Source organism: Heterodontus francisci, chromosome 26 (genome assembly GCF_036365525.1).
Source record: "Heterodontus francisci isolate sHetFra1 chromosome 26, sHetFra1.hap1, whole genome shotgun sequence".
NCBI lineage: Eukaryota > Metazoa > Chordata > Chondrichthyes > Heterodontiformes > Heterodontidae > Heterodontus > Heterodontus francisci.
In genome coordinates, this window is record NC_090396.1 from 62,388,831 (window position 1) to 62,402,841 (window position 14,011).

General features: G+C 43.7%; 1 protein-coding gene across 1 annotated transcript in view; it reads left to right on the plus strand.

Moving 5' to 3' along the window:
* rnf213a (ring finger protein 213a) overlaps window positions 1-14,011 on the plus strand; it is a 237,406-nt gene that overhangs the window by 86,621 nt on the left and 136,774 nt on the right. The window contains exons 19-23 of the mRNA XM_068058651.1: window positions 4,550-4,723; window positions 4,827-4,967; window positions 7,178-7,833; window positions 12,514-12,673; window positions 13,601-13,818. Coding sequence (XP_067914752.1) covers window positions 4,550-4,723; window positions 4,827-4,967; window positions 7,178-7,833; window positions 12,514-12,673; window positions 13,601-13,818 — 1,349 coding nt within the window. The remainder of the gene's footprint in view (window positions 1-4,549; window positions 4,724-4,826; window positions 4,968-7,177; window positions 7,834-12,513; window positions 12,674-13,600; window positions 13,819-14,011) is intronic.

Genomic DNA, 14,011 nt, shown 5'->3' on the forward strand with positions numbered 1-14,011 from the left:
CTTGTTCTCAAAGACAACCATCACTTGACCCAACTTGTTTTCTCCCAACTTCTTTTCATCCAACTTTCCTACCTGTCCTCTGCTTGTCGCGATCTATCTCTACCCTCTAGCATCATCCTTACTTACTTTAAATAGCTGTCGTCAACCCCTGCAAAGAAACCTGTCTTAAACCTCAACCTTCTCCAGTTAACGACTAGCTGAAATGATGCCATTTTCAAGTTCTGGGCTACATTGCCTTGCAGTTCTATGCCTACGCTTGCTATTCCATTTGAGTCCCATAAACTAGTTCTGTACTGCCCATATCACATTATTATTGTCAAGGTTACTAATGACATCTTCTATGATGGTAACTTGTTCTCTGTCCCTTTTTATTCTTTGCATATCTGCTGTATATATGTAGCTGCTACCTTTGACATTGATCAGTCATCTCCCTACAAAGTTTCCTTCACACTTATCCCAATAATGACCAAATATATCTTCTAATAGAGTCTCTTCTTTTGTCTGCATATTACCACTGGTGTACCTCCGGATTCTATCCTTTGTCACCCATTTCAGCATTGTTTAATCCTCCCCCTTGTTGATATCAAGCGCAAGATTAGATTCCCTGTATATGCTGGTGACATGCAGATTAACGTTTCCACTACCTCTTTTCAAAATTATCTCTCAACTACCCAAAATAAGTCTGACGTCAAGTCTTGAGTGAGTTAGAATTTCTTCCAATTTAATGTAGACAAAACTGGAGTCACCCTTTTTGGCTTTCTTTCACTTCCCACGTTCCTCTCCTAACTACATCAACCAGTCTGCCACTTTGAGATAAGTCTGCTGATGCTTCTTGTGGTTTAGATTCCTTCCCCGCATCCATTCTGTCACTAAGACCATCTTCCCCCTCCGAAACATTGCCCACTTCCATCTCATTGGTGCTGCTACTGAGACTCCAATCCCCACTTTTATAATTACAATGCTGAACTTTTCTACTGTTCTCCAAGCCTGCTTAATCAGGTAATATAAAAGCAAAATACTGCGGATGCTGGAAATCTGAAACAAAAACAAGAAATGCTGGATTCACTCAGCAGGTCTGGCAGCATCTGTGGAAAGAGAAGCAGAGTTAACGTTTCGGGTCAGTGACCCTTCTTCGGAACTGACAAATATTAGAAAAGTCACAGATTATAAACAAGTGAGGTGGGGGTTGGGCAAGAGATAACAAAGGAGAAGGTGCAGATTGGACTTGCTTAATCAGGTGCTGGTGCCAACCCCTTATTTGTTCAAAACCCTGAACACTCTTTAAACTAATTTGGCAGTGGGATGGGATACAGAGTGGAAGTACAGTAGAGGGTGATACACAGCCAAATATAGAAGAGAAGCTAAGTCAGTCTGGAAGGCAGAGCAAATATAGACCTGTTAAGGCACAAGTGAATAATGCAAGGCTGGATTGCATCTATTTCAATGCAAGGAGCTTACAAGTAAGGCAGATGAATTGAGGTGTTGATTAACTCATGGGCATATGATATTATTGCTATCACAGAGACATGGTTGAGGGAAGGGCAGAACTTGCAGCTTAATATTCCAGGGTATAGAATCTTCAGACGTGACGGCGGGGTTGGGGGGTGGGGGAGGGGGGAGATGTAAATGAGGAGGTGGCATTGCACTATTGATCAAGTAGTCAATTACTGCAGCAAGGAGGGATGATGTCTTGGAAGGTTCCTCAAAATGAGGCCATATGGGGAGAACTTAGAAACAAAAAGGGGGCAATCACTTGGTTGGGAGTGTACTATAGGCCTCCAAACAGTCAGGGAAAGATAGAAGAGCAGATATATAGGCAAATCTCAGAGGTGTAAAAATAATAGGGTAATAATAGTAAGGGATTTCAACTTCCCCAATATTAACTGGGATAGTCTTAGTGTAAAAGGCTTAAAGGGGGCGGAATTCTTAAAGTGCATACAGGAGAGATTTTTGAGCCAGCACGTAGAAGGTCCTACAAGAGAAGGGACGGTACTGGGCCTAATCTTGGGGAATAAAGCCGGACAAGTGGTAGAAATGTCAGTGGGGGAGTATTTCGGGGATAGTGACCATAACTCTAAGATTTAAGATAGTTATGGGAAAGGACAAAGATGGAATGGAAATAAAGTTACTGAATTGTGGAAGGCCGATTTCAATGTGATAAAACAAGATCTGGCCAAAGTGGACTGGGAGCAGCTACTTGTAGGAAAGTCTACATCAGACCAGTGGGAGTCATTCAAAAAGGAAATAGTGAGAGTTCAGGATCAACATGTACCTGTAAAGGTGAAGGGTAGGACCAATAAGTCCAGAGAAGCCTGGATGTCAAGGGATATAGAGGATTGGATAAGGGAAAAAAAGGAGGTTTATGGCAGATTCAGAGATCTGAAAACAGCGGAGGCCCTAGAGGAGTATAGAATGTGTAGGGGGGTACTAAAAAAAAAGTAATTAGGAGAATGGACATGGGGCATGAAAAAACTGGCAGGCAAGATAAAGGAAAATCCCAAGGCGTTTTATAAGCATATTAAGGGCAAGAGGATAACCAGGGAAAGAGTAGGGCCCATTAAGGACCAAAGTAGCAATCTGTGTGGAGCCGGAGGACGTAGGTGAGGTTTAAAATGATTACTTTTCATCTGTTCACGATGGAGAAGGATGATGTAGGTGTAGAGATCAGGGAGGGGGATTGTGATGTACTTGAACAAATTAGCATTGAAAGGGAGGAGGTATTAGTGGTTTTAGCGAGCTTAAAAGTGGATATATACCCAGGCCCAGATGAGATGTATCCCAGGCTGCTATGTGAGGCAAGGGAGGAGATTGCAGGGGCTCTGACACAAATTTTCAAATCCACTCTGGCCACAGGAGAGGTGCTAGTGGACTGGGTATCAGCTCGTGGTAACATTATTCAAGAAGGTTAGTAGGGATAAACCAGGTAATTACAGGCCAGTGAGTTTAACATCAGAGGTAGGGAAATTGTTGGAAAAATTTCTAAGGGACAGGATTAATCTCCATTTGGAGAGGCAGGGATTGTCAGCATGGCTTTGTCAGGGGGACATCATGTCAAACAAATTTGATTGAATTTTTTGAGGATGTGACTAGGTGTGTAGATGAGGGTAAAGCAGTTGATGTAGTGTACATGGACTTCAGTAAGGCTTGTGATGAGGTCCCTCATGGGAGATTGGTCAAGAAGGTAAGAGTCCATGGAATCCAGGGCAAATTGGATCCAAAATTGGCTTAGCGGCAGGAGGCAGAGGCTGATGGTTAGTCGTTGCTTTTGCGATTGGAAGCCTGTGACCAGTGGTGTGCCGTAGGGATTGGTGCTGGGACTTGTAGTGTACATTCATGATTTAGACATGATATAGGAAGTATGATCAGTAAGTTCGCAGATGACACGAAAATTGGTGTCATAAATAGTGAGGAGGAAAGCCTTAGATTACGGGACGATATAGATGGGCAGAGCAGTGGCAAATGGAATTTAATCCTGAGAAGTGTGAGGTGATGCATTTTGGGAGGACTAACAAGGCAAGGGAATATACAATGGATGGTAGGACCCTAGGAAGTACAGAGGGTCAGAGGGACCTTGGTGTACTTGTCCATAGATCACTGAAGGCAGCAGCACAGGTAGATAAGGTGGTTAGAAAGGCATATGGAATACTTGCCTTTATTAGCCAAGGCATAGAATATAAGAGCAGGGAGGTTATGATGGAGCTGTATAGAATGCTAGTTCGGCCACAGCTGGAGTACTGTGTACAGTTCTGGGCACCACACTATAGGAAGGATGTGATTGCACTGGAGAGGGTGCAGAGGATATTCACCAGGATGTTGCCTGGGCTGGAGCATTTCAGCTATGAAGAGAGACTAGATAGGCTGGGGTTGTTTTCCTTAGAGCAGGGAAGGCTGAAGGGGCGGGGGGGGGGGCGAATTATTGAGGTATACAAAATTATGAGGGGCATAGATAGGGTAGACAGGAATAAACTTTTTCCCTCAGCGGAGGTGTGTCAATAACCAGGGGCATAGGTTTAAGGTAAGGGGCAGGAGGTTTAGCTGGGATTTGAGGAAAATATTTTTCACCCAGAGGGCAGTTGGAAACTGGAACACACTGCCTAAAGGGGTGATAGAGGCAGGAACCTCCAGAAGTATTTAGATGAGCACTTGAAGCGCCATAGCATACAAGGTTACGGGCCAAGTGCTGGAAAATGGAATTAGATAGGTGCTTGATGGCTGGCGCGCACACGGAGAGCCTGTTTCTGTGCTGTATAACTTTATGACTCTATGACTCATCATGCTATGTTCCATGTGTGCTTCTACATCCATTTCAAAGTGCTTATCCCAATCTTTGCATGCTTGTAGCATTGTTTTCTAAACAGTTTAATGTGTATTTCATCTATTTTAAAGTTATATTTCAGCAAGGCTACTTAGCAAAACTAATCGTCCTCACACATTCAATTTTACTAATTGGTCGTTTTAACCTTACTGTTATGAACTGAAATCAGCCTTATTTTTTGTCTCCACGCCCTCCTCAATCTGATACAATTTTATATTATATTTTTGTCAATAGGAATGGATAGCAAACTCATTGAACAGCTGTCATATGAAGCCAGACATTTGATGGCATTAGTAGATTCAGTATTCTTGGATCTGATGAACAAACTTCTGGATGGCTCCATAAAAATAAAACATTTGGAGTGGATCTTAACTAAGAAGAAAAACTTCATAGCTTTGCACAACACAAGTAAGTTTTTGTATAAATAGTTGTGCTTAAAAAGAAAACTTTCATATGTAAACGCCTAAAAGGCACTTCTGAAGAATTTTTAATTCAATGTTTTTTTTTGCAGAACCCGATGGACCATTCAAAGGAAAAAACCTGGAACAGGTATTGACTTGGCGACAACAGGAACTAGTTGCATTCAATGAGGAGTGTAATTGGATGGATAGTCTCTTGAAAATGTGCAGAAAAATCAATGAGTTTGTGAAAGGTGCATTATTTTTATTTGAATCTTATCACACTTTAGAGGACTATGTTTCAGGGTTTGCAGCAGTAGTTAACCTGGATGGAGAGGCAGAAGTAGAGGGTGGACATCTTGTACGCAGTGTGGCCATTAGGCTGATTTTGGCACTACTATAAAAGCAAAATACTGCAGATACTAGAAATCTGAAACGCGCGCAGAAAATGCTGGAAATACTCAGCAGGTCAGGCAGTATCTGTGCCGAGAAAAACAGTTAATGGGTTGCATTTAATGCTGGAGGCAGGGCTCCCGGCTCCAGGCCGCAAAGATGGGAGGCACCCCCCGCCTCTGCATTTCTGTGGCCCCACGCCCAGGAAGATTGCTGGGCGACGGGTCCAGCCTTCGCGATTCTCCATGCCCCCCCCCCCCAACCTCTGAGTGGGTGGGGGGGCCCCATAAAATCCCGGCCAATGTTTTGGGTTGATGACCTTTCATCAGAAGTGGCAAATGTTAGAAATGTAATAGGTTTTGAACAAGTGAAAAGAGAGAGAGGGGAGAAGAACTAAAGGGAAGATCTGTGAACATTAACAGCTTCTCTTTCAATTCCACTCACTTCCTCCAAATAGAATGCTGTTGCTTTGGGTACCTGTATGGGTTCTAGCTATGCTTACCTTTTTGTTGGATATGTGGAACTTTCCTTGTTCCAGTCCTACTCAAGCCCCTCCCTCACCTATTCTTCCGGTACAGTGACTGAGAGTTTGTGGGCTTATAGTAAATATTGGTTGCTGCTTCCTGCTCTCGCCCTGAGCTGGAAAATTTTATTGACTTTGTAGGACTAGGGCAGCAGATGCATGGGATCACCACCATCTGCAAGTTCCTCTCCAAGCTGCATACCATCCTGATTTGGAACTATATCGCCATTCCTTCACTGTCGCTGGGTCAAAATCCTGGAATTCCCTTCATAACAGCACTGTTGGTGTACCTACCCCACATGGACTGCAGCAGTTCAAGAAGGCAGCTCACCACCACCTTCTCAAGGGCAGTTAGGGATAGGCAATAAATGCTGGCCTAGCCAGTGACGCCCACATCCCATGAATGAATTTTTAAAAATTTGCATGGAAAGTAGCCGTAGGAAAAGGGGGAGGGTGTTGGGGGTGACAGAGGAGTAGACCAGGGTGTCGAGGAGGCAACGATCCCGTTGCCATGCTGAAAGGGAAGGGGAGGGGAAGATCTATTTGGTGGCATCATGCTGAAGGTGGCTTTAATGTCACTGTTGCCCAGTATCAAATCTCACTTTGTGAGCTGCCTTCTTGATCTGCTGCAGTCCATGTGGGGGAGGTACACCAACAGTGCTGTTAGGAAGGGAGTTCCAGGATTTTGACCCAGCGATTATAGCTCCAAGTCAGGATGGTGTGTGGCTTGGTGGAGAACTTGCAGGTGTTGGTGTTCTTATGCATCAGCTGCCCTTATCCTTCCAGGTGGTAGAGGCCGTGGGTTTGGAAGGTGCTGTCAAAGGAGCCTTGGTGCGTTGCTGCAGTGCATCTTGTAGATGGTACACACTGCTACCACTGTGCATTGGTGTTGGAGGGAGTGAATGTTTGTAGATTCACCTACACCTCATCCAGACAAACCTTTCTTTAGTTGGCTGTGTCCTGTGAAACCTTTTGTCATTTAATGTTTCCTGCCCTCCACTGAACTGTTCTAAGGTTCTCCACCCGATCACAGAGCTTCCCTTTTTGTTCTTCTCTACCCCCCCACCCCTTTTCAGTTGCTCAAAACCTGTTGCATTTCTAAACTTTGCCAGTTCTGATGACCTGAAGCATTAATTCAGCTTTTTTCTCCATAGATGCTGCCTGACGTTCTGAGTACTTCCAGCGTTTTCTGTTTGTGAGGCTGATTATGGCCTCTGGTGACTGGCCATTTGGAACAGAATGCTTCCTTTACCACCTATAGCCCTAGGAGATTTGTGCTTTCATAGGACTGTGTTGCTCCCTCATTTTTTAAATTGTAAATTTGCTCACAGTCGCTCCAGTCTTTATTATTTAGTGAAAAATCTAAACCAAGGCTTTCCTTGATATTCCATTTTGTTTTCATAATGATGCTTAAAGCGTGGTAGAATATGGTTTTATAATTTGTCTGCTGAGCAAAGAACACAATGAGCATATGTTTACACTTTGGTGTGGGAAGAGAACTTCTGTTGTATTTCTGCAAAATATTAATCTAATTATCTCTAATTCTAGTGGAAATTGAAGAACCTGAAAAACTGCTTGCAGCCAATATTAAATTAAAGGCACTAAATGAAGTAGTAACCATAAAGCAGAGTGATATTGTATGTTTGGTACCAGTTTCTACTGAGGTTACTTACTTCACTTTAAGTGAAAAGCTGAAAGAAATGGCAAAAAACATTCATAAGTTTAAAGACAGCCATATTTTGCAAATGTGCTGGGAAAAAGAGGCCAAAGCATTGTGTGTGGAAGATGTAACTAATGATGAAGATGTAACTAATGAAGATGAAGATGTAACTAATGATGAAGATGCATTAGAATCAACTTCAGTACTGTCTCTTGAAGAAGTTCATACTATGATATGGGAACCATGTTTGGATAAGTACAAAGGAATTTTTAAAAAGGTGAAGGAGGGAAGTCTTACGTTTGAAGAGGTCGATACCATCTTTCAAGATTATCTTGATCAATATGAGAATCTGAAGTGTGATTTCAAGATTATGTGTGGAATAGAGATGAGTACTAAAATCAACTGGATAGAAAAGCGAATCCACCAAATTCGGGAATACCACCAGCTACATTTGGCTGTTGAATCTGCCCAAGTAATCATGGAAACTCGGAGTGTGTTGAACCTTACTGGAGACTTCAGTGTTCTGCAAACACTGCTGAATGTGGTAAGTCCGAATGTTTAAATCTTTCTTTTCCTCCTCCTCCTCTTCTAAAGATCTTGACTCCTCAGTGGGTTTTTGTTTCAAAGAACCAGACTCCAGTACCTAATCCAGGTGGCCACTGTTCAAGTGTGTTTTGGCTGTTACACTGCCAAGTAGCTGATAAATTCATAAAGATTGTAGCCTGCAACCCAAACAAAAGTTGAAAGAGTATACATTTTAAGCAACTGTTCAGAAGCAACAGTACCCAACTACTGAATTTAAAGCAGTGGAAAAGTGGGAAGCAGTTGTCATATTTGTGTCTGAGCTTTTAAAGGTGAGTATTGGCAGAGGGAGAGCATGATAACTGAGCCTGATCCCGTCCTTTCCTAATGTCCACAGAAGCACCTTCCCAACAGTCATCGCACAGAAATGTAAATCAGGAGTCTGACTCCTGTTCAGTTTTCTTCTCAGCCAAAGACACCGATAGCTTATGGCTTTAATGTCACTGTTGCCCAGTATCAAATCTTGGACATTCTTAGTGAATCATTGCAACAGGGCGGCGCAGTGGTTAGCACCGCAGCCTCACAGCTCCAGTGACCCGGGTTCAATTTTGGGTACTGCCTGTGTCAGGTTTGCAAGTTCTCCCTGTGTCTGCGTGGATTTCCTCCGGGTGCTCCGGTTTCCTCCCACATGCCAAAGACTTGCAGGTTGATGGGTAAATTGGCCATTATAAATTGCCCCTAGTATAGGTAGGTGGTAGGGAAATATAGGGACAGGTGGGGATGTGGTAGGAATATGGAATTAGTGTAGGATTAGTATAAATGGGTGGTTGATGGTCGGCACAGACTCGGTGGGCCGAAGGGCCTGTTTCAGTGCTGTATCTCTAAACTAAACTAAACTTTGAATATTTCTAGTGTACTGAAGTTATGAGGAAAGGTTAAAGAAGTTGGGCTTTGTGATAGTCTTGAAAACTTCAAATTAACTATGAAAAGAACTGATAAAAGTTGAACTGGACAATTCCTTCACTGATGAAGGGTTTGAATGCCAGGGAACATTTTTTTTTTAAAAAAAGGAAGGGAAGTGTGACTGAACATCACAAGGGATAGCAGTTGCAGAATAAGTAACAAGTGAAACTGACAGCATGCATGTGTTTGAGGAAATTGGATGCGTCCCTGGAGAGGAGGAATGGAGGTTTTTTTTATTCGTTCATGGGATGTGGGCATCACTGGCTATGCCAGCATTTATTGCCCATCAATAACTGCCCTTGAGAAGGTGATGGTGAGTTGCCTTCTTGAACTGCTGCAGTCCATGTGGGGTAGGTACACCAACAGTGCTGTTAGTAAGGGAGTTCCAGGATTTTGACCCAGCGACAGTGAAGGAATGGCGACATAGTTCCAAATCAGGATGGTATGCAGCTTGGAGGGGAACTTGCAGATGGTGGTGATCCCCATGCATCTGCTGCCCTAGTCCTACTAGGTGGTAGAGGTCACGAGTTTGGAAGTTGCCCTCTAAGGAGCTTTGGTTCTCTTCTGCAGTGCATTGTGTAGATGGTACACACTGCTGCCACTGTGTGTCGGTGGTGGAGGGAGTGAATGTTTGTGGACGGGGTGCCAATTAAGTGGGCTGCTTTGTCCTGGATGGTGTCGAGCTTCTTGAGTGTTGTTGGAGCTGCACACATCCAGGCATGTGGAGAGTATTCCATCACACCCCTGACTTGTGCTTTGTTGATTGTGGACAGGCTTTAGGGAGTCAGGAGGTGAGTTACTCACCGCAGGATTCCTCGCCTCTGACCTCTTGTAGTTCCGGTATTTCTATGGCTACTCCAGTTCAGTTTCTGGTGAATGGTAACCCCTAGGATGATAGTGCGGGATTCAGCAATGGTAATGCCATTGAATGACCAGGAGAGATGGTCAGATTCTCTCTTGTTGGAGATGGTCATTGCCTAGTACTTGTGTGGCACGAATGTTACTTGCCACTTATCAACCCAAGTTTGGATGTTGTTCAGGTCTTGCTGCATTTCTACACGGGCTGCTTTAGTATCTGAGGAGTCGCGAATGATGCTAAACATTGTGCAATCATCAGCGAACATCTTCACTTTTAACCGTATGGTTGAAGGAAGGTCATTAATGAACCAGCTGAAGATGGTTGGGCCTAGGACACTACCCTGAGGAACTCCTGCAGTGATGTCCTGGGACTGCGATGATGGACCTGCAACAACCACAGCCATCTTCCTTTGTGCTAGGTATGACTCCAACCAGCAGAGAGTTTCCCCCCGACTCCCATTGACTCCAGTTTTGCTAGGGTTCCTTGATGCCATATTCGGTCAAATGCTGCCTTGATGTCGAGGGCAGTCACTCTCACCTCACCTCTTGAGTTCAGCTCTTTTGTCCATGTTTGAACCAAGGCTGTAATGAGGTCAGGAGCTGAGTGGCCCTGGTGGAACCCAAACTGAGCATCACCGAGCAGGTTATTGCTAAGCAAGTGCTGCTTGATAGCGCAGTTAATGACATCTTTCATCACTTTACTGATAGTTGAAAGTAGACTGATGGGGCTGTATTGGCCAGGTTGGACTTGTCCTGCTTTTTGTGCACAGGACATACCTGGGCAATTTTCCACATTGCTGGCTAGATGCCAGTGCTGTAGCTGTACTGGAACAGCTTGTCTAGGGGCACGACAAGTTCTGGAGCACAGGTCTTCAGTACTATTGCCGGAATGTTGTCAGGGCCCAGAGCCTTTGCAGTATCCAGTGCCTTCAGTTGTTTCTTGATATCATGTGGAGTGAATCGAATTGGCTGAAGATTTGGCATCTGTGATGCTGGGGACTTCAGGAGGAGGCAGTGATTGATCATCCACTCGGCATTTCTGGCTGAAGATTGGTGCAAATACCTTATCTTTTGCACTGATGTGCTCGGCTCCCCCATCATTGTGGATGGGGATATTTGTGGAGCCACCACTTCCAATTAGTTGTTTAATTGTCCACCACCATTCATGACTGAATGTAGCAGGACTGCAGAGCTTAGATCTGATCCATTGGTTATGGGATTGCTTAGCTCTGTCTATTGCATGCTACTTATGCTGTTTGGCACGCAAGTAGTCCTGGGTTGTAGCTTCACCAGGTTGACACCTCATGTTGAGGTATGCCTGCTGCTGCTCCTGGCATGCCCCCCTGCACACTTCATTGAACCATGTGTGGTTTCCCAGCTCGATGTTAATGGTAGAGTGGGGGATATGTCGGGCCATGAGGTTATAGATTGTGGTTGAATACAATTCTGCTGCTGCTGATGGCCCACAGCGCCTCATGGATGCCCAGTTTTGAGTTGCTAGGTCTGTTCAAAATCTATCCCATTTAGCAAGGTGGCAGTGCCACACAACACAATGGAGGGTCTCCTCAATATGAAAATGGGACTTTGTCTCCATAAGGACTGTGCGGCGGTCACTCATACCAATACTGTCATGGATGGATGCATCTGCGGCAGGCAGACTGGTGAGGGCGAGGTCAAGTATATTTTTCCCTCTTGTTGGTTCCCTCACCTCCTACTGCAGACCCAGTCTAGCAGCTATGTCCTTTAGGACTAGGCCAGCTGCGTCAGTAGTGGTGCTGCCGAGCCACTCTTGGTAATAGATGTTTAAGTCTCCCACCCAGAGTACATGCTGTGCCCTTGCCACCCTCAGTGCTTCCTCCAAGTGGTGTTCAACTTGGAGGAGTACTGAGTCATCAGCTGAGGGAGGGCAGTAGGTGGTCATCAGCAGGAGATTTCCTTGCTCATGTTTGACCTGGTGCCATACGACATCATGGGGTCTGGAATCAATGTTGAGGACTCCTAGGGCAACTCCCTCCCAACTGTATACCACTATACCGCCACCTCTGCTGGGTGTGCCCTGTCTGTGGGAAGGGACGTACCCGGTGATGATGGTATCTGAGACATTGTAAGGTATAATTTGGTGAGTATGTCTATGTCAGGCTGATGCTTGACTAGTTTGTGTGACAGCTCTCCCAACGTTGGCACAAGCCCCCAGATGTTACTAAAGAGTACTTTGCAGGGTCAACAGGGTTTTCCTTTGTCATTTCTGATGCCAGGTGGTCCATCTGGTTTCATTCCTTATTGACTTCATAGGGGTTAGATACAACTGAGTGGCTTGCTAGGCCACATTACTGTGGGTCTGGAGTCACATGTCGGCCAGACTAGGGAAGAACAGCAGTTTCCTTCCCTCAAGGGCGTTATTGAACCAAATGGGTTTTTACAACAATTGACAATGGTTTCATGGCCATCATTAGACTAGCTTTTTTAATTCCAGATTTATTAATTGAATTCAGATTCCATCTTCTGCTGTGGTGGGATTTGAACCCATGTCCCCAGAACAATACCCTGGGTCTCTGGGTTACTCGTCCAGTAACAATACCACTATGCCACTGCCTCCCACTAAATATAAGTTGAACAGTATTGTACCTGAGATCTAACAAAAAGGAACTGGACCAATGACATTTGCTTGTTCTGAAAATTGTGTATTGTTGCTCAAAGTATCCATCTCATTTTCTAACATATTGCTTTGTTTTGCTCCTTTTAAAATCCCCTTCGCAAAACATATTTAATACGAAAATCATACACTGCACTGTAATTAGTGCTATTACTTGCCAACAAAAGTTTGAAATGTCAGAGTTTTATTTTAAAATCCAATGGTACACAATTTTACTTTTTATTTTAGGCAGATGAGTCCTATAAGAAGGAAAGGCTGGACCGCATAGATGAGCAACTTGTACAAGCCAAAAACCATCTTGTGGAAATGACAGAGCCTCGCAGGAAATGTTTAGAGGAGCTTACTGTAAGATTGCAATTTGTACGTTGGGTCAAAGAAGCGTTAGAAGGTAAATGAAGTAAAAGCTTTGCAAGCTATGTATGATTCATTAGATAATATGCATTGGGTCTACTCCTGCTGCTCCATTTTTTATGTTAAGTTAAAAGCTTTATCAGTATTATCTCTGAAAGTTAGTTTGATTTTTGTCTTCAGTTTTTGATGAGCTGATTGAATTTTAAAGTGAAGATACTTATTATGTTAAGGTAATTGTGCTGTCATCTTTTCACTTCATGGCCTGGAATTTCCTGCATATTTATACCCAGAGAAGCACAATCGAGATACAAAGTAAATACATGGGCTAAAAGATCTCTGACTGTAATAAGACCCTGCCCAACTTGCAAATATGATTTTACTTCAGTGGTACTTTTCTCAGAAACCAGATATTGCAGCAGGAATAATGCGCTGCTGCAGGATGCTTTGAGGCCATTTTCATCCTGTTACTTCAGACTGCCATTTTATAGTCAATTTTGGAAATAAAAATGGCTCTCTTGGGGTGTCCTCTGTTACTGCCCAGAGAGGGTAGCAAGGATAGTCAACATTTTCTGTGTCCTGCACAAATTTGCCACAACAGAAGGTTTGGAGCTTGACATGCCAGATTATGGAACCCAGAGAGACAATATATGTTGGCATGTCGCAGGAGACATTGCTTTGGGAGGGCGGGGCAGTCGGAATGTATGCATGTGATGTAGGCCTTTACCCAGTGAGCACCCGAGCACAAAGTCATGAGTTGAATAGTTGAAAATGTAATGTATAGATTTGGAATGTGTAACCTGTTCATGATTTCACTACTTGGGGTTTTTCAGCTGTAGAATAAAACCTCTTTTTATGAAAAAAAAACTTCAGGAACTATTTTATATTTTATGCTTAATTTTCTGTGTTGATGAAATAGAGGAAAGCAATACTTGATGCTCTTTTCTCCTTTGTTGTTCTTTACTAGACACAAATGAACTGAAAGTGTTTGTCGACCTGGCTTCAATCTCAGCTGGTGAAAATGACCTTGATGTAGATCGTGTGGCTTGTTTTCATGATGCTGTGTTAGGCTACTCATCGTTACTTTTTGAAATAAAGCCAAATTCTGGATTCACTGACTTAATGTGCTGTCTGCAGAAATTGTGGAATGCTTTGGACAATGACTCCAATCTTTCTAAGAAGCTGGTAAATCAAATCTTAATTTTCAACAATATTGATTTTGGTTTATTATGTAGATGATGGAAAGTCTCATTTCAAGAGTGAATGATAAAAAGACATTTGGCTTAAGTATGACTTGGAAGGAATTTTATGCCCCCCCCACATCCCTGCGGCAGGAGGCGGGAAGAGCATAAAATCGGGGTGGGATGGTGGTGGGAAC